The 23,683-nt window shown below is 24.4% G+C and overlaps 1 protein-coding gene across 1 annotated transcript in view; it reads right to left on the bottom strand.

Annotated features, from left to right (window-relative positions):
• The window catches only part of LOC132920107 (protein phosphatase PP2A 55 kDa regulatory subunit), a 70,282-nt gene that overhangs the window by 9,689 nt on the left and 36,910 nt on the right, over positions 1-23,683 (bottom strand). Inside the window, exon 2 of the mRNA XM_060982188.1 lies at positions 2,925-3,145. Coding sequence (XP_060838171.1) covers positions 2,925-3,117 — 193 coding nt within the window. The 5' untranslated portion in view covers positions 3,118-3,145. The remainder of the gene's footprint in view (positions 1-2,924; positions 3,146-23,683) is intronic.

Here is a 23,683-nt window from a genome sequence, read left to right as displayed (position 1 = left end):
CGGTGTATTATTCGGTATTTTATTAGTTTGCGACATGTCGAAGGTTGTTTGCGTTTGATTGTAATTTGTAAGTGTACTTGTATCTGTCGCACAGACACGCGTCTCAAATAACCACTGCACTACGTCATTGATGATTTATCAATAATTAATTACAATATATGTGTGTGAGTATAAGTAATAAGTATAATACTACCTACTTATAAATAGCTAAAATGTACACACATGACACATATAACTATATACATTAAAATTATATAATATAGGTATTTAGTACATAACCTAATCTAAAAATACGAAATATGATTTAGGGTTATAACTATAACTGTTTTGTATTCAATTACAATTTCTCATGATTTGCATATATTATTATATGTTCAAGCAATAAAATGTTATTCGTTGATGATTCAAAGTATTTTAGTAAAAAAAAATATATAATGTGCTCACTAATTATCAATTATAACAACCAACAACGAATTCAAATGTCACGTAATGTTATTTAAAATAGATTGTAATTTTTTTTAATTAGTGCAAATTGGTCCTGCCAAAATTACGAGATTTAGTCACGGGTGAGGAGATTTTAATTGATTAATGTATTTTCAGAAATGTTTCTAACGATTTATAGATACTGTATCATATGAAAAAATCTAGCTTGCAAGTTGCAAGATTGTTTCATTTGAATATTATATTTACTTCGATAAAGATTGATTATACAGTCCTTATATTGTAAATGTGTATTATTTTGAATGGAATCTAAATTGGGACTTCGTAAGACTTAAGTAGTTTATTATATAAAATTAAATTCTAGTAAAGAACGCAATAAATTGTTAAAAAATTTGTTTTTGTTTATTTTTGGTGAGTACTACGTCCTCCTTCCACATGCTAGTTCTTTATCTAATGTATTATATAACGACTAACTATATTAATTTAAGTTAGGTTGAGGTCATAGAGATGTCATAGTTCCTCATCAGAGCCATACGCATAACCGAAATGAAAAATGAAAAAAAAAAAAATTAATTTAATCTATTCTGTTAAAAAATGCACTTTTATTTATCAAGTATGTATAGGTATTTTAATAATAATGTTCTGGTAATCAATACCTGTCACATAGTAATAAGGCACTCACTCACTAGGAATAATATTATGTACTTCCTATTATACTTGTATTTAGTATAATTTGTAATTCTTATCTGCCGATAATGAAATTTTTAATGTTTCATTACTCTGAACTATTTAACATGTTCGTTCGTTTATAAAAAAAACAATTGCATTATATTTAATCTCGCCGTAAACTGGATTAAGACGAGCAATGATGATGAGAATAACGTTATCGGTAAGTATGAATAAATACAAATAGGTATATTCAAGCAAGTTATACCTCTAATATTGTGTATACAAAGGTAGGTACCTATGTCCTATATGCATTAAGCAGCGATCATTAACGATGTCAATTGGCTTAATTTAATATTTAAATTGAAATATTGTGCATGTTTTTGAGAGTTTGAGTATTTGTTTTGATAGATAAACATAGATTAGTTATTTTATTATAAAGAATTATTGTTGTATGTTTATTGAAAGAATTGAGTAGTTATGGTTATTGCATACTTATATACTTTTAGGTATTATTAATGTTTGAAATTTAAAACATGCTTCGAAACGATATGTATTTGACTTTGAATAATTTGTAGCAATTTATCAATCAATTATCTATACACGCGTACCTATATCGTTGATAATTTAGCATGTCACAATGTCACATTGTCACGTATAATAATAATGTAGGTAATTCAACCCTTTTTGAATAATACAGCATTTTATTAGTATAGAATGCATCACTTACGACTTACTTACCACTAATAATAAAAGTGCCAAAAGTACATCACTGCATTTACTTTTTATTTTTTATTGTCTTAAGTAAAATAAAATGCATTAAAATAATATTGTATAATAAACGTATACTTATAGTATTTCATTTAAACTTTGTATAGATTATTTTATTTGATAATTTACTTTTTAACAGTATATTATAATAGTAATGCTTATTATATTTTATAACCCTTAATACACAAATATTTATTTAAATTATTATTCACATCATGAATAAAATGTTTTTTTTAACCCTACACATGAAAGTATAGTATAAGTATTCAGAACCATTTATTATACCAGTTTTAATGTTAGGCTGAATATGGCTTTATGACATATACAAAAGTATATTATGTATTATGCGTGCATATAGTATTGAGTGTATGTGTAATTATTATAATATTTGGGCGTATTACCCATATACAAAATAATAGCCAACCCTAATGGGCATAAATTGTTCTTTTTTCTTTTAAAACAGAAAGCTCATGAATATTTTTCTTCGAATATTCCTTTAAAAATGACATTATAGGCTATCGTAACGTGATATCGTTTTTATTGGCAAGTACTAAAATCGTTATTTTTTTCTGATTTTTTTTTCAAATTACTTTGATAGCTGTGTACGGCGATGAACGCAAATACATTTCTCAACATTTATTTCATATTAAACCATCTGCAACACTTATATGATATTTTTCAAAAATCTGATCCTAGGATACTTCTTATGTAGAAAACTAGAAAATGAGTATTATTCTCAATTTTTTATTTTATTAAATTCAGATGATTTAAATTAACTCAATACAATTTATTGCTTTTATTATTTGATTAAATGTAAATAATTTACACTTGACAGTTGTCAGGAATCGATCAACTATGTATTTATACGTCATGTATATATTAATTTATTATGATCGAAATTATATTTATACTATTTATAGTGGTTATAATAGGTATTATTATTATTATTTTTATTTAGGCTTCACTCTAGTGGTATATAGCCAGATATTATTTATTGAGGGTAGAGCGGACTTTATATGAAATAGCCAATAGGTAATTTTTTTCACCAGTATTGTTCTTCTTGTTGACGATGAACCTAGTGAGACTCGACTGGCGGATCATGGCCGTGGACTTGATGACAAATTTGTGGGCGTGTGACGTGTGCGACGCCCCTTGGTCGGTGGCTCGGGATACACGAGTCTTTCCTCCTGGCGGCGGATCCGTTGGCCGCCATAAACCTACAACTTCAGTGTGACGCATCTTGTGTTCGTCACGTGGTCACAGCAACCTGTAAACATGTGCACGGTTATAAATTATAATAATAGTTGCATAATGTGGTACGAGCTAAAAATAAAGATATATACTATATAGGTATATTTATAACGCTGCATGAATTATTGTGGTTACCTCGAACTTTCGTAAACCTATTTTGTAGAGAAGGTACCAATTATAAGAAATATCAAATAGGTGGTATGTTTTAAAAAAATAAATTTTGATTAATACCTATGTACCAAGAAATTTACGATACTGACAACCATGTGACTAGGTCCTTAATATGAATGGCGCAGAAAAAAAAATGCTCGCATGGAAATTTACTAAAAGATTATTTATTATTAGTTAAGGAACTGAACGCAGTGAAAAAAAAATAACTGTGGTACCTAACCTAATTGACCTGTCTATTTTTTTTTATTCCCATAAGTCGCAGGCGGTTTATTTCAATACACTGGCCGAACAGCTGGGGAAAATAAATATAGTCGACAACGCGCGGTGTACGATTTGTATGTAAACAAATAATCGTTGCCTTCCTAATACTCTTACATAATAAATTATACATTTTAAAGATGTACAAGATGCCAGAGTACAATAGCGCTTAATATTTTTTAACAATAAATGACTATATTATTATACTATTATAGTAGGTAGTATATTGTTAAAGAATTAATAATAATTATTATATTACAATTATTTGTTATTATTGAGATATTGATTATCATTAAAATTGTTAGTGTGTCTATTTTGATTTTGATTTTATCCATCAGAACTAATATGTATTTATTAAATGGTAAATACGACATATATAGACGGAGACTTTGTTTATAACATTTGGAATTTGATACGTTAAATAAATATGACTGACCTATAATAAACTTTGATTGTATTTGAAAAGACATTTTCTTTTCTTTTCTCTATTTTCCTTTATGAATTGTAGAGGGAGTCGACTGTAGAGACACCAGTTTATTTGTTGTAAAAGCTATTAGTCCCTTCATTTATTTAAATAAACGCCCTAGTATCTGTTTACATGCATTATTATTTAACACTTGTATTAACAGATGTTTTTAAAGTTAAAAAAATATATGGTACAAAATATACTATTTATTTTACCATCGTCACAATATTTATTTGTTTAGCTATAGCTTATCAACATAAATGAAGAATGACACATAATTTATCACGTTGAAGTATAATATATTTAACAATAAAATACTGTAAATCATGGTTTAGGTATGCAATATAATTATTATACTTGATATTACAAATTGCAATAAATACCCTAGAATTGGACATACATCATGAGGTTGACTTGAAATGCATTCCAGCAGAATAGGTATTATGAACTGTACTTATACAAACTACGTTGAGGAAGGTTCTATGTGTTATTATTTAAAGGTGTGTTTATGAGTGTGACCTACATGTCCAATATGACAAATGTAATGACAAAATATAGAACTATTAGATCGTAAATAAGATGTGATAAAACATGCTTTCTACGAATAGGGTTAGGCAAGGTCACCAATAGGTGTCAAGGGAAATTAATCAATGCTTTCTCTATTGGTTTACTCCTTGGAATGTTACTGCTTCTCTTAATTATTTATTAATTTGAAGTAAGTATTTGATTAATTAAAAAAATAAGTGCGTTTAGTATTAAAATACGAGTACTTGAGAAATGACAATTTTATTGATCTCAAATTCAATTTATCGACAGTTAAAACTTAAATTAATTGTATTGATATTCCATTTTCATTTCTTTTTGTAATGAGATAGGTACATTGTCCGAGTACTTAGTAATTCTTTAAGGTTTATCGTATTTTTAAACGATATTCGACATTCACACTTGAACACATAAATGTTTTCTAAATTGCCTACCGTTTACGCCTAAATTTACGAAGTTTTATTCAATAGTCAATAATTATTAATATTAATTATTGAGTATATTCATAAGTATGCGCAGTCTCAGACCAGGCGTAATCGTACAGTAAACATTTTTAGTGATCCATTTTCTCTTACCAATGGTCCAAAAATAAAACGTATTATAACTTTAATATAATAATATGATAATTAATATTAAATTCGCAGTTTATACTTCATCCCCATTAAAATCAATTATAAATAAATAATGAAAAATACTTATAATACAATAACTTTATATTTTATTCTTTATTTTCAATTAAATGATTAATTTGGCATTAAACAGGTATCCCATATTGGGTTAGGCACTTACTTACAAATTGAACCCAAATTGGTCTGTAGCGGTAAGAGCGCATCCTGATGCCCTTATTCGCTTGCCTATAAGTATTGAGTATGCATGTAGCATGTATATAGTATAATATATATTATAATATTTATAAATAATATTCACGCGTTAACGAGTAAATAAGGTTCATAAATTCATAATTATAAAATACATTTATTCTTTGAGTAACGCCAATTAGTCGTATATATTTAGATATAATATATAAAATGTCTAACATTTTGAATAACATGTGTTTATATTAAAATACAATTATGCTAAGTACATTTTTTTAATGCAACTTTACTCAAATCACCTTCTATAATTATCGAACAGAATATTTTAATTGTTTGTATAAGTACCTATATTAAAAAGAATGACCAATGATGTAATGATTCGAATCAATCACTTATAAACGTTATGATAAATTAATAGATTGTATACGCTTATTATACACAGGCACCTACTAATTTATAAGTATAATAATATATGTTAACCAAGATTCATTTTTAGTCATATTTATAGTACTATACAACAAGATCTATATAATACTACAATTGGTCCTCGTGTGAACTTGTTCAGTGACACTCGTTATATTCTTAAAAACAAATAATTAATACATACAATTGTATATTGGTAAGTGTAGGTTACCTTTTGTGTAAAATTAAAAACGAATATAAATGGTTATTTTAAAATAATTAACACACTATAAACTATAATTGTATTTTCCAATTGTCCAGTGGTTCTTAATTTTTTTAGGACCACAATCCAAATTTTCCCCTAAAAATCTATCGCGACCCACATGGTTTCACTTTTACACGATCGAAAAGTAGTCCTAAAAATTAAAATTTGTTTATTACTTTTATTACTTTATTCTATAAAGTTTATAGGTTTATAAGTTGTGTTTATTGAATATAATTTTACAAATGTATTTTTAATAATAAGGCGTATGTAGTATGCTTAGTGTGTGCTTCTTCCCTGTTATGGTTGATTATAGAAAATCATAGTTCGATTAGTTCGTATTTATACAGTATAAAATAACATAAATATCTTTGAATCTATATAATTAAAAAAAAATTCTCACTTTGCAACCCACGGTTTGAGAAACGCTAGACTATTACAGTCCAATGATAAATGCAATTATTATTATTAGGTATACAATTTTTTGCTATATACATTATTTCATTATAAGTTTTTATTGATCATTTTCTATCAGCTAGAATGTATATTAAGTAATACCATTGCGGTTTCTTAACTCATATAGTCATATAGTTGGTTATGTTTGTTAGATTCTGGTATATATATATATATATATAATTGCATAAATGGACGTTTGTAAGCTGTTGTAACCGTTGTAGATTCATTGACCTCAACAAAACTCGGATAGCCAATTTGAGAATATCATTCTATATATTATTTTTAAAGCCATACAATTTTAAAACCATTTCAAACTAATAAAAAGTTAGGATGCAAAATTGTACACGATTAATGCGAATTGCGTGTTTCCATTCATGTACTATGTCGTCAGCTTCTATCACCAAATGTGTTACATTTAGATTAAAAAAACACATTTTAAAAATTTAAAATACACAAAGTGTAGCAGTACATTTACCACATGATATATATTGTATAATGATAGTATAGTATTACTATTAAACTTTTTCATATAAATTTTACCATGAAAATAATATAATATAATATTCTTATTTAAAACAAGGGAAAATATTTTCTACTTATTAAATAAATTATGGTTTTCCACATAATATAGAATAATAATTTTTCATTATGCAAATGAAATATATATGTATTCTGTATACTGTCTACCGCAGTTACATATATTTTATTTATCGTTTGTTGTATTTTTAAATACCTATTATTTATATTTTATGAACCTATAAAAATTAAATATTTAGAATGCTTTTGAGCTGTGTTAATAGGGTTAAAATTTGAACTCAATATGTTTTACTATAGTTAAATAAATATGTATAGTTATGTGAGCGGACTAATGTTTTTGTTATTGGTATAAAAAAATGTAATTTTTTTATTTTAATATGGTAAAATGTATATACAATAAAGAGTTAATAACAATATAGTGTTATTTCAAGCAAAAATGAAAAATACTGTAGTAAAATACGACATTATGATTTAATTCCTATTTTCATTGTTAATGCAAGTATACAACAGTTACCTATTACTTGCATAACATGCATTCGATTCAATTATTTTTTTGTAATCCAATAATGTATAGAATATCCAAATCTACATTGTAGGAAATTGTTATGGCTTTAATCTTGCAATGTATCTTTATAATGTAAAACTCAAAGTATTTTACTGTCAGTTCAGATACAGTTCTAGTCAAAATTAATAAGTATATAAATATAAAATGTATCAAAAATAATGAAAACCACTTTATTGTTTTGCCAATTGTTATTTTATATCCAATATAAAGCTATAAAATAATGTATATAATATGAAGTATAATGTATATATTATGCATAATGTAATTATAGTATTATACTATATATATTTCTGTCTGATCATCATAATAACTGATTTATTTGTTTTATTCAAAAAATATAGCTTCCATACAGTTTTTTATATTTAAATAGATTTCAAATTTTCGACTACAGTTATTTTCTAAATGATTAATACACTTATGCTGGGTATATTAATATGAAGTATATTTTATAGCTATTATAAATGAATACTAAAAATGTTTTCAAGATTTTATAAAACAGAACACTTATACTTATATTTCTTAATGGTTATTCGTTCAGTCTTCGCTATTTTATCAAAAATGATTATGGAATTGAAAACAATATAGTTTCTAGTACAATTCAAGTTGTAAGATGCATTCGCTAAGAGGAGGTAGTGTATAATGTATTGCGATTAATATTTTGTTGAAATTGTTGTTTCATAATAATAAGAAATCAAAACGATATTTTAAAACTTCGATACTGCCATGGAGTAATTGGATGAGGTATTCAGGTACCTATATTATACTCAATAGGGGTGAACGGTATCCAATCTACTTTGCTTGTAGTGAATCATAAATAATACATAATACGTGTATTGTGTAATTGGTTTTATGAATTTTATGTTTAAATTTGATGAAACCTTATGTTATTAAAATGATTTATTGCGTATACTTTATATTTATATATAATTAATAAACTTATTAATTTAAATTAATATTAATTCTTTTAAATATCATATAACACTAGCAAGTTAGTTATCCACTAATATGTTCATTTCATAGTATGCAAATTGCAAGTATTCTTCATCATAATATATACGAATATATACCTATTATTTTATGTAATGTTAGGCAGCACATTTTTATGGTAAAATAAAAGTATTTTGTCTTGCATTAATTTTGTAGATTATAAATTATATGTGTAATTATTGATTCGGATTTAAGTTACCGACCTTCAAATTGTTAGATTTGGAATTAAAATAATTTAATTATATATAACATTAAGTGGATAATTATTACAGATACAATATTATAACATTTCCATGATCGAATGATGTGACTTAATTGGTATAGTGGCTTAAACTAAGTTATACAGAGAGTCGTAATAACGTTAGATTATGCAATACATAATATATGGAAAATTATCCAGACACAAATTAAAAAATGTAGGCGACATTAACTGAACAATAGAGTAAAGTATTATTATCGTAAAATATTAGTTGGCTTCAAATGCTTTATTGAGATTAAAAAAATTAAGCAAACCAATTTGTTTACCCCCATCCATCAGTCAATTTGTATCTATAATATGAAGTTAAAAAAACAAGTTCTTAAATATTATTACTCTTTCAATAGTAAACTATGATTCAAAAACCATAAAAATAAATTTGTTTCTATATTTTGCTTAGACAGCTGAACAGATACTATTATAATTTATAACAGTTCATGAATATAAACATTTTTTAGTTGATACATTAACGATTTTGCTTTGATACAATATTCAGTATACTTATTGCAAAAAAATAGGTTCTTGAAAGACACTCGTCATTTAAAAAAGTGGCTTAGCACAAATATGCCGTATAAGAGAAACATGAAATAAAGTTTATATATAAATATAAGGATATTTTGCGTTTTGCTATTCATTTATATACATTTACATAGGTAGATTATCGATAAACTTGTTAATATTATCTCCATAAATAAAGTGTCAACTTCGATAAAAAAATTCTAACGCGCCCATTATGGCTTGTTATGCAATAACAACAAACAAATACAGTTCAACAAAATTGGTATAAAGATAAATTATGATGATAATGATTAACATTTATTTCATAAAAACATAAACAATATTATTAATTATTTGAATGGTGTTAAGTTTTATATGGCATATAGGCAATTTGGACACAGTTTATGTTTATTAAAACAAATATGCTGCCAAAACCTGTCAATTGTTACATGGAATGACTGAAGTATATCATAAATTAGGTGCATTTATGCAATAATTTACCGATACCATATTTTAGATAATCAGCGGAAATTTTACAACGAAGTTTGTTTTTTTGTGTTTGTCATCAGTCATCACCCTTCAAAACAGTAAAAATGTTTCAATTTTCAACTTCAATATATTTTCTATAGTAATTACTAATTAGGAAAATTCGGATTTTTTTACGCAAAATCAATTTTTGATAAAATTGATTTTATTTTTATTTTAATTAAAAATGAATAATCGCACATACTTGAAATATTTAACAAATATTTATAATAACATTTTATACACATTGTATAGTTTAAAAATATTTTATTTCTCTTCGAGCTTTTGAAATATTATTTTAGTTTTTTTTTTCTTAAAATGTCGATAATTCTAAGATTAGTATTGCTGAGTGCTTATTATCATAAATGCTAATATTTTTTGGTATGTTATAATATTATGTGTCATTAAAATTAATTAATAATTATTATACAATGTAAAATTGAATAGATTGTAAATAATTTATTTTTAAATAATAATAAAACAATGTCGACACCAATTTTCTCCCTCTATCAGAAAGCTTGAAAATGTAATCCAAGGTTCCACATTATTAAATCAAGTCATTTATACTGGAATTAAAAAAAAAAAAAAAAAAAAAAAAAAAAATTGAGTGTCATTACACAAATATTTTGTAAGAACGTATCAAGTTTAAATTTCGACGTAGTCGGATGTTTACGTGTAAAATTACTATCTCTCATCACATAATTTTAGTTTTTTTAAATATGTAATTCAATAATTAAATTATACATTTGAACAATATTTATTTGCGTGAAATAAATATTATTTTATGACATAATTTTTACTATACAATATACATTTAAATACATAGCCATATAGTCCATATAGGCAAATAATTACCTTTAAGGGTTTATTCAATTTGAAACAATATGATAAATTATAATTTAAGCGAATCAATATTATTTTAATAAACTATATATATATATATATATATTATAATTACTGTAAATTAACTGTATTTTTTTGGTTTTACAAGTTACAAGATTTACCTTATTGTGTTTAACATAATATAATATATGTAACTAGATATTTACTATTAATGTACAAATATTCTCCTACTTAAAAAGGTTAATTAAACAACGATATTCGTGTTCAAATTTCCCTTTATTTAATAACTATTTACAGATGGCTGATGTGTGAATACTTAATGGGATTATTAATTTGATTATTTATATACATATGTCATACTATGAAAATAGTAATTACTCAATTATAATCAATTTATATTTATAAAAATAAATCGCATTAATGGATCGATACTTAATAATAATAAATTAATGTATTGTCATGTTGTACCTATCTATTGTCAATAAAATTGATAGTTATTGTGTAATTGAATTAATATTGTTGTATGAATAAACATTTATTTTTAGTATAATCTAAATACTATTATGTATTTATTATCATGATGTGTACTTCCATTGAATATTTTGTTTAAGGTATTGACAAACAGTTAATTAGAGCCATAGACCTATAGAATATATATTAAAATTTGTACATTATTTGGTTTAATAAGCAATAAATCCTTAATTCTTTAACTTATACATATTAAAAAAGTTAAAAATGGAAAAATAGTAAACAAACTATATTATTATTATGAGCGACTACAGATTTAATTGAATATTTACAATAGTTGTATAAAACATAATAGTTTAATATTATTTAAAATATTAGGATAGAAGTAATAAAAAAAATAAATGTATTTTTTCGAATGTAAATAATATAATCTTTGGAACGACTAACGGTACCTACTTAAACAGTAATAATGGTTTTGAGTTGTATATAAGCAGCCTTATTTTATATACTTTTTAAAATATTTATTTTCAACGTTCAACATTTTTTCAAAAGTAATGCTAAATCATTAAATTATTTAATTATGTATAACATAGCACATCATCGACAAATGATCTAGGTACCGGAATGGCGGATTAGTGGTTATTGCTTTTTTAACCGTTGTTGTTAATATTAATTAAAATGTCAATTTCATATATTGTATATTATATAGGCTATCTATTGGAAATGTGCAAAATAAATATTTCAAATAATGTATTTTTGTATGTTATTAGTGATAAGTAATAACAAGTCGTAGAGACATCGGTATAAGAAAAAAAAGGAGTACATACGGTAAACAAAAAGTTTAATGGTCCACGATATAAGTATTTTTTATGTAGTGGGTAGTAAATTTCTAACTTGTTAAGATAAGTATTACTTTGTTGAAAACGAAAAAGTATCATTCAATTTTTTTAATTATAAAACAAAAATAAAATGTTTGAGATAATGTTGATAATTTTAAAAGTGCACGTTATTGTGGTTTATTTTTAATCGCAATTATCCTTACCTATATGAAATATGAACGATGAATGAATTTGAAAGTTAATATATGATAATATGATATATGAATATATATTATATAATTTATGCATTATTTAACTATATTTCACTATTATAGTAATATTTTATATTGCTAAATAAAAATGTAAGTAGGTTTTTAAATTTTAGAATAATAAGAATTACTTACATTTTAATAATCCAATTGGTTGAAGAATTAATACGTTCAATATAAAGTGGTGTATATATAATTTCTAAATAGAAGGATAGGGATCGGTAGAAAATAAACTAACTGATGTACTAGAAATAGACTGTATATTAATATATTTATGTAATATCATAAAAAAGTGAATTAAAATGCTATAAAAACAAGAAAAGTGCATTAAAAAATAAAAAAAAATACTATAAATGCACTAATAAGTAATAACGTTTATTTTTGTTCGTAATATAAAAAAATATGTAAAACAAAATAATTCGTACAAATTTGAATTTAGATATTTATATATTCAGATAAATATTTTCAAAAAAATCATCAGATTAACAATTTTTAGAAAAAATAAGTGAGTTTTGCACTAATGCATCATTATACCCCTAAAGATTATATGAAAAAATCTAAAAATTCTATTTAAAGAATTTATCAAATACTATTAATAAATGTATACAAATAACTAAAAAGAGCATAAAATATCCAGTTAAATAATTTGATACTATATTTTTTTTATATTCATAAAAATGAAGCAATGACTCATCGTATTTTAAAATTTATTCTGGCCTAAGTTAACATTTTAAAAGAAATAATTTGTTTTTATTTATTATTTTGAAAGTGGAGGCATTTTTTATATATTATTAAAATAAATTGTGGCTAATTTTTCATCTATTTTTATTATTTTGATAAATAGGTAAATAAAGTAGGTACAATTGTTACAGTTTATAGATATTGGTCGGGTAATGTAAATAAATATTGTCGTGTTGATCGATTTGAATAAATAGCATTCTGTCGATAATGACTTATCATAAGTATCAATAGTTTCTTGCATAGACAAAAATGCAAAAGGATATCATTATTATTATAATTTATCAAAATATTTAAATATCAATAATGTAAGAGCTTTGTAATTAGATACCAAGTACATAATTACTTAAAAATATAGCGAAGCAATTTTTCTATTTTTAAATTAATTGAATACAGCAAGTTAAGATAAAATAAGTATTTTCCATAAAATAGTAATATATTGTTATAAATGCTATTGTTATTTTATCTTTTTCAGGGATAAATTTAAAGAATAATGACGAAGTAAAAACTTTGATTTTTTCGAGAATATTATTATTTTATAGTTTGGATTGATTGATATATTTTACATTGTCGATTTGTGATCAATAATAAAAAATATAATACAGTAAAACTTTCATGTAACAAAGTTTCGTCAGAAAAATAAATTTCATACTATAGAGAAATTCGTTAAATAGAATTAAATAAATTTGGTTCCAATTTGGTTTAGTTCTCAAAGATATTTTGTTAAATAGAAATTATAATACATGATAAATCTTAATTATGGTATATATATATATAACTAAGACTAACTAACTACCTATATATTTCAGTCCGAATGATATTTTAAAACCAAAATAATAATTGTACTCATTTTGATGTAATATATGACAAATCATTTTTTTAAACAAGATTTTTATTTTTGGCACTAACATTTGGTATCTTAATATAATTGACAAAGAAATTAGTTCAGTCATGTTCACGTCAAAACTAAGGTCGTTTCATTGAAAAATAGAAAATTTTATTTTAAAATATTTAATTTGATACAATTACAAGTTACACTTTACACTTATAAAATATATTAGCTGTATTAAATGATTCGGGTAATTTCACATTCATATTGAATTGATATTGAGCTTTAAATTTGAATGGGCATTTTTGAAAAAATTATTATTAATATTTATTATTTTAAATTATTTATTTATTTTTACTTAAATTTGTATCTCTTTTATAATCTATTACATATTTTTAATAATAAATAGATTTTCGGTTTTAGTATTTTTAGCTGTTAGGTATTGGTGGATTGAAGAATTATCCTTGAACGAAGTTCAATAATATGGATTTTAAATTCAAATATTGATTAACATTGAATAATAATGTATATATTAAAATCATTATTTTAACTTCAAAATAAAAATATATTACTTATTCATCTTTTGAATAATTTATAGTTGAATGAGACTCAGTATTTATTTAAAAAGTCTTTATTTTGTCTAATGTAAATATTTTCTAATTAAAATACTTTTTAAAGAATATAAAATAAAATTGCAGACCACGTAAATATTTAAATTTAAACAAAATTCACCTTTTAAGCTAACATGACGAAATAAACATGGTAGTCAATTAAATAATTGTGAAAATAACTAAATTATATAATTGAAATTTATTTTATTTTTTATAAATGGCTTACAGTATATCACACTTATGATTCTACACATGGTTAACTCTAAAATTGGCGAATCTCCGTAAAAACCATAGAATGAAAAAACAACAGTTAGACGGCCAGTAATTAATCACAACACTTAATAATATTGACCGTTATAAAACAGAATATTATTATTGAGTGACGCATTTTGCTAAAATAACATAATATACCGATCTTCGTGTTATTGTATTATATAGGGTATACCTACACGTTGTGTTAAATATAAAAAATAAAACGAAATAGCTCCATTCACATGCATAATGTGCATACGTATAACACTATACCAATATAATATATTTATATTTTTATGACCTATACTCGTAAAATACCTGTTATTATTATTATTGTTGTTGTTATTACTCTGATCGAGTAGTGATTAAAATAAAATAAAGTACGTACCTAAATATTTATCCGACTCATTACGTTTTATGTTGTGTTTACGAGACAACACGAATTATGAACTGCGGTCTTCGTGTGAAGTCGCGATTTTTGCGTCTCATTATAATAATATATAAGTACGTACGTACGTATATGCCGTGTAAGCGTATCATGCATCACAGACAAAATAAAAAATAAAATCATAATATATTTACCCTGTTTTTATTACGCGTTGTCGTATTTTCGACGCAATAGAAGCGCCGATGATACTCATTTCGTATAAGTGTACAATGTTATTACAAGACGCAATCGGACGCTATATATTATATTACCTGTATTTCGTGTAGCTATATGCATAATATTATACAGTATACGTTTTTAATGTTCAATGCGTTCGGACTTCCGTTCGCCGGCCGTAAAAATATTATTTATTATTATATCATTTCGATTATTCTGATATGTCACCACGAAGGCTCAACGGAGTATTCATTTTATTACAATGATATTACATATTATATTATATTGTTAGGATTTTCGAGGTCTGCCGAGGATTCTGCATAATAATAAATGTATATAGATGACTACAGCAGCTACTGTGAATTGTTTATAGATACACGAAGCACTAAGGTTAGTTATTACTCAGCAGTAATGGTCACCCAGCTATCGTCTATACAGTATACATAAATGTATAGGATGATCCATTTAAACGTCTACATTAATTATTTCAAAAAGTTATAACTTTTTTGTAAATATTTTATTGTTATTATTTTTTTTTTTAAGTTTTTACTTTTTGAATGGTAACATACACTTTTAATTTTAAACTCTAAGCCGACTATTTGTCTATTTACAAAATTGGATTTCGAACGAGTAGTTATTTAGTAAAAACTAATAACTAATAAGTAATAACTAATGAGTGTTTAAAGTCTTGATGGCCGGAGTGTATCGTGGTGTAGAGGTAGGTACCCTGCAAAATTATGCTCCACTCATCTACACATAACATAAAAACTATAAATGAAATTAAAAATAAATGGCATCATTCAAAAAAACACAAAACTCAAAATGATAACGATAAAAAAACTGTAAAGAATATAATTTTTTATATACAAATTGGTAAATGTTTTAAAATTATAATAAATTACCTATTTAAAAAAACTATTTGCAAAAATGTTTATAGGTACTTTTTGAAATAATAAGTGTAGGGACTTAAATTGATTATTCTGTATATCTGTACGCCACGCAATGTCACTCGAGAAATTGAAAACTGAAAAAAAACTACATACACATATTTTATGATTAAATCATTACCCATAAAAAGAAACTGAATATAAAAACTATTAAAAACTCTAAAACACCCGTAAATGTCAAACACCGTTAAATAAATCTAAAAAAAAATATTTTACCACCTGAAGTCAACTCATATAACACTGACATTGTATAAAATATATAATATGTTATTTAACGTTAACATAATTTCGACTTATGTTATTTATACTTATTATTATTTTAAGCATATTATTTTTTTTTTAACTCGTGTTAAACGCTTATATTTAATATTATGGTGACCTGCACGGCTGCACGTAATAGGAATTTCTTTTAAGTCCTAAAACAGTTAATTGGGCAAAGTACTAAGTAGGTATAGAACAAATTACGTCATATATATGGATGATTTAATTTGAAGTTTATTTTGTTCTTGACATTTTAAAATAGAGACCGGTATAATACATTAATAATGTACTACATAGAATAGATAAGTGCGATGTTTTATGCGATTTTCCATTATGAAAACAATTTTAAATGTGCTATTTATGCGTCGTTGAACTACCACTTTGAACAGAAACTTGGGAATTTTTGAAAAGTTTAGCCTATTTGAAATACTTTAATAATTGTATACAAAGTTAAAATATGCAAAGAGCTATATAATTATTGATTACATTATGTTCTTAAAAACTATTATTATTGTTTATATGATATTTAAATAACTTTATTAAAAGAAAAGCGAGCTGTCTAGACGTTGTCAGACAAAATTGTATAAATACACAAGAATACGTCAAGATAAATGTATTTTATACATATTACCTATCTGCATTATACATAATATAATTAGTTTAAGTTAGTATTAATTATATTTTGTAATAAATAAGTAAGTTGGTAATAATACAAAATAAATATATTATACTTATATTGTATACACTTGATTAAATGTATATTTTTTTTGATTATTAAGTCATTATATTAAGTTATAAAATATAAAATGTATGTGCTTATAATATTTTGAATTTTAAATTCTATATATTTATATTTAACATTATAATGGATAGCTTCCATATTCATGTTCTCAAGTCATTATTATAATGTTAACCCATTTACGCATTGTATTTTTTTTATGTACAGATTATAAATGCTATTTTTATAAAATATATAAATAAAAAAACACTATACGTTTATAGTATTTATACATAATTTATATTAGTACAGTAACAGTATTGTACATAAATACACAATACATCAATATCATTATTTAATAGCTATTTCAAGTGATAATTTTATTGTGATTTAAATAAATTGTTCTCTTGTATCATATTTTTTTATTATCAACTGATTAAATTCGATCTTAGTTGTTAAAGATTTCACTATTTTATCGAAGTAATTTTTCCCGTTTGAAACATTCTTGTCGAATCAATCCAGTAAATTATATAAAGTATGTACGTTTTATTTGAAATTCTAAACCTTGGAAAACACAACTGTCCTTCAGATGAAATCGAGCGATCATAAATTCCATTATATTTTTAAAAAAACAATTGTAAATTCCATCATAGTTATAACGAAAAAATTTTGGAAATGAGTGGAAATGTGTAAATTTATCTTTATAAGAGAGCGTTGTAATGATTTTCGGCGTAAGGAATACTCGTATATGGTTTCCAGTGGAAACTTTCCACCCACCTCGACTATTTAATAATTAAAAAAAACCTATATAGATTTTTTACCACGCCCATATTATCATAGAATTATACAATTTTTTAACAATTTATACGTTAAATCGTTAACTAATGAAATAATTAAAGTTGCATGTTAAATATATATTCCTACGGGGTGGGCATTAATTAACATTAATTATATTATTTACTTGGGAATTGTTATTTGCAGATAGGATACTCTCACCACCACTCATCCCTTAAAATAAAATTAGTGCATATCTTCTACAACTATACATTGGTGGTGCCGGTGGTTATTCTTCGGCAGTGAGTATAACGACAATGAAGTTCAGTCCTAGGTCGTCAAATAGAAAGGGGAAAATGCCGAGATTGTCCACTGGAAACACATTTCTGGACAAGTATGTACACGAATAATATTATATAGACGACGTCGATCCGTTGCTGCCGCCTGCACCTGTCTACTACACAGATAGAACGCTTGTGCTAGAATAGCTTTCTATAGGATTAAGTTGAACACGCGTATAAAATATTGTGTTAGCCCAGATTTTTTTTCACAAGTTAATCATTCTAAGCGCACGTTCAAATTATTCTCACGAGTATTAACATGAATGAAAATTTAGCTTCTTGTCCATACATAGACATACACGGTATTATATTATGATCATCTGTATAGTTCGTATTCATATAGTATTATAGTAGTCGTTCTGATTTTTGAACTCAATATATAATGTTAAATGTTATATTATTATTCTTTATTTCTTTAGCTGCTGGCTAAAATGCGTGAGTTCATTGTGTATCATGATGAGTCGATATATACATCGTCGATAAATTGCGACAGTCTGTAGTCCCCAATCCCCATAACAGTTAATGTTACTTGGGAAATCATTTGATATTATTTTAGAAAAATAATTCAAACCAATTAAAATATGTATACAAATTCATAAAATCTGAAACCGGAAACAAACACATAATTTCATAGTTCCGGTTTACTCTTATATTTAAATACTCTTTATATATATATATATATAAACTACGCTGTAATGAATGTAGAATTGGATAGTTTGGATTTATGTATATATAAATATATATATATATAACTGAAATCATCTTCTTACATATTTTATTTTTGTGTATAACATATTATTTTGCTAAATTCAAAAATTTGTTTAGTTTATATAAAAAAGTAATATTATTAATAGTTATTACTTGTTAATATAGTTTTAGTTCTACAGATATGTGATATTTTTTTTTAAATAGGAATTAAATATTTTCTTCCCAAAGTTGAAATTACTTTCGAACTATTTTGAATCATCAACAATATGTTAGGATATGTCATTTTTCAATTAACCACATTGAACTTTACTATGCTAAGTTAACTGACAGCATTGCAACTTATTTAAAACTTTATAAACAATATCAAACACAGTACAATGATTATAATAAAATCAATATTAAATTAAAATTTCAGGCATGATTTTATTGAAAAGTTATTTTAAAATGGTACTATAAGTTCAAAACAAGGCAATTCTATAGTTCAGATATCATAAATGACAAAATGATTAGGTTCAATTGACTAAGTTATAGCTTCGATTAATATATTACGATGGACATAGAAAAATGTATTTATATATTGAATAAATAAACATTTTAATTTAAACATTAAAATTGTATTTATATGGAGTTAAGTTAGATACACAATTAATATATAAATAATATTTTGCTCACTATATTAAAATTTCATACACGTAAATGTTACAAACTAAACATATAAAAAAATCATAAAATAAAAATTATAAAGCTACTTTACAAGGACGATGACTATAATAATTAGTGTACCTAGAACTAATCATGACGTGTTTAATAAACGAGGAAAATCGTATGATATTATTGTTCGACTTGTATGGTTATTGATACTTAAATTTTAAAAGTAGCATTAGGTTTATGGTACTCATTTCATTTAAAATAATCTTTTTGTTTAAAATTTACTTAAATTAATATGACAAAAAGTAAAGACGTAATCGCGTGACAGGCAATAATTGATAGCCTAATTAGTATATAGTGTATACCTACGCAATAAGAAAATATGCGTCGAAAAACTCTTTGTAAAAAGTTAGAAACAATAAAGATATCATGTAATAGAGGTTCTTACTATAAGCAGATTTAACAAAAGAAGTAAAGTAACGTCTTAGTTGACGAAATTAAAAGTTTTTAGCAATATGTTCTAAGAAAGTTTTGTACATAATAATATATTAAGCGTCAGAATAGTTCTTATATTTTTTAAACCTATAACTATTAATGTAATTTTGTAAAGTAAATTTATTATTTAAAATTATAAATTTTATTCTTTGAGTTATTGAATTAATAAGAGAGTGTAATAAATATTAGTGCATGGTATTACGCATATTATCTATACGTGATATTAGAACTCATATTTGAAGAATTAGAAATTCATAAAAATGATGTAATACTATACAGTTTTAAAAACTCTTTCTTTTAATATGTTTTATGTGTTTTTATTGAGATATGTATGTATAGTAGGTACTAATAATTATTAAGAACATTAATCTTGGAGAATATGAATGAAAATATTTTAAACTTAAAAATTTAGTTTTTTTTTTGTGGACAATAAACAGGGGAATATTAAAAAAATGCAATATTTTAAAATTAATTTTATTTCGTGAAAACTTATTTAAAAAAGGTTTAAAAGTTGAATTACATTTGGTCAAATAAATTCATATTTTTTTGACAGGGAAGTATTACAATATTTATGAGAGTCTAAAACAATGTGTATTTTAAATATAAATATCAATAATATATCCATCAGTAAAAAAGAGACAGCTTTAGTTGTTTTAGCGCTTATAGTATGCAATAGGTTGTAAAAAGCGACATTTATGAGGAAACAGTTGACGGAAACCAACCGACAGGATTATAATCATTTAAAATAACGAGTTTGACCTAATTAAAAAAAACCCTGCATTATTTTTTTTTTATCAGACATTTATAGACGAGAAAAATAAATACTTTTTTAAGCATAAAAACAACTTTACACCGGATGTGATCACAAATAATACAATATTTATGGGGAGGACACGGATGAAATTCTGCTTATAAGAATGAATGTAAGCTAAAATAATAATACAATTATATTAATGGATCTATTTCGTCATCTATGATTAGTTATATAAATCAAATATTAATAGCATAGATTGTACAATATATATATATTTATATATATAATATAACTAATACTATGTAATATGTAACTTATAATATTAAAAATCAGTCAATCATAAAAAAAAAGATTAATCGCAAAATGTTTTACTAATAATAAATATTACATAAATAAAATGTGTTTACGTTTTCTTTCTGTGGTTCATTTTGATCCGATAGTAGATATAATAATTTTTAATTTTAAAACGTTATCATTTATGTTGATTACATGTCTTAATTAAAATAAACGTAACAGATGATTTAAGATTCTAAAATTGTTTATTTTGAGTAAAACACGCCAGATGTTGCTTATGAGCTAAATCTGATACGGGGCAAACGTTTTTCTAGGTCACCGTTGCCCGTTTTGGATATATATAAAAAGTGTAAACACGATAATAAAAAGAAATATCGTACACACGATCACTGCGTAATAATAAGTATGGTCAAAACGTTGGCGGTTGATTGGTTACATTTAAATTAGACGTCATTAAAATGATTTGGATCTATATCAATAAAAACAGTTGTCTTGTAAACCAAACGCGTATTTTTTCTGGTTTAAATGGAGAAAAATTTCATATTAATCTATTCGTTTGAAATATTCGCATTTTGTTATACAATAATACGTCATACTGCGCAGAGCGCACAGTTATTTGCTTTTTAATGAACTAGCATACTATCGGAGCCATCAGATCTCGAAACACGAATAATTTCTAAAATGAATTAATATATTGCAAGTCGTAATGAAATTAATTTATAATTAAAGACTTTAGATAAAATGTTTAAGAATACAGGCATCCAGTAACTGCATAATATATTGATGTTAAAAACTATGTTAATCATCACGTTAACAATATTATCTAGTTTGAGCTTAAGGAATGTTTAGGAAGGTTAACTATATACTTTTAAACATAATTTCTCTATAATACACGTCTATATTCAATAAACATCATTAGGATAAGTAAAGAAACATTACCTAATTTATTATACACGTCCTTGCAGATTATTATTCTTAAAATAAATTATTTAGTGGTACCTAGTTTAGGGTAATACCTACGCGTTACGGGTTTAAAATCGTATATACTTAGTTTGCCTTAATTTATTATGTATACCTATGTTAATCGCTGATCTCTAACATGTTTTTAATAATTATGTGGCATCAGAGAGCATCAACAAAGTTTCAAGAGAAGCCACCAAGTGAATAAAGGCTTTGTATTTAGAAATTCAAATCGACTAATATTTGTATTCTTATCAATTTTTTACATTGATTTTATTTATACAATTTATAAATATATATAATTGTGTTACTGTTGTAATACGAATAATAATAATAAATATATTTTGTTTTTTTTTGTTATAGAAAATGCATGCATGATCTGTATTCATATACACATATATGATTTAAGAGTACGAATACTAAGACGTAGTATAAAAAGAGCAGGGATTGCTCACTGTAATTATTTTAAAGATCATAATATACCTATTAACTAGCACATTTAACTATCAATTTGTAGAAATGTGTGCATTGTGTCCGTTTATTTCTAAAAACATAAAGATTTTATTAAAAATTAGTATTGTCTTACTCAAAGTAGTTTTATTAATGTTTTCAAAAAATACTTGGAAATTTTAAAAATTAATTACACCGTTACTTATAATTACTTTTATTATATTATCATTCGTGCACTATCTGTCTTTAAATTTCAAACAATAGAGACGCTACACGAAACTTATTAAGATTTTTCATAATAAGAAATAGTGTTAACAGAAAATATATTCGCGCGAGAAATAAAATACATTTTTAACCTCCTTTGTAGAAGCATCTATATAACATACTAAATAAATGTAATAGTTATTTTCTTTAGTCTTAAGAACATCGATAGGTACTGTATTTAGTAAAAGCTGCACTACCTTTTTCCTTATTGCTTATTTAATATCTATAAAGTTAAATGTAAACGTGTGATTATTATTATATGCAATACTAATATGTGCAACTTAAGATTATTATTTTTTTAAATTTCAAAACAAGATTTTCAAAAATTTTCAAATCAATACATGATATTTTGGATAAGTGTATACAGAACGTCATTATCAATTCATTAAAGAAATAAAAAAAATTGACAAATTACTGTATTCGTTATTAAATATTAATATTTTATATAATTAAAAAAAATTGTCTAAAATATTTTCATGCGATAAATAATAAAATATAATAAATGTATGTTATATAGTGACAGATTAATTGTGGTATCTAAATTAGTGTTAGCGTCTCTGTGAATTACATTTTGTCAGTGGTACATTATTTATAATTTTATAAACGTGTACCAAAACGTGTACATTCACCTCTAGAATTTATTTCTTTTAGACACAATTTTTTTTTGTCCTACGTATAAATAATATATTTTTCAAGAGAAAAAAGATTGTATGAAGGAATACTTGAGAACTTTTGAGATAAATCATAAATATTATGAAAAATTAACA

The sequence above is a fragment of the Rhopalosiphum padi genome, chromosome 2 (assembly GCF_020882245.1).
Source record: "Rhopalosiphum padi isolate XX-2018 chromosome 2, ASM2088224v1, whole genome shotgun sequence".
NCBI classification, from domain to species: domain Eukaryota; kingdom Metazoa; phylum Arthropoda; class Insecta; order Hemiptera; family Aphididae; genus Rhopalosiphum; species Rhopalosiphum padi.
This window is presented reverse-complemented; position numbering and strand designations above follow the sequence as displayed.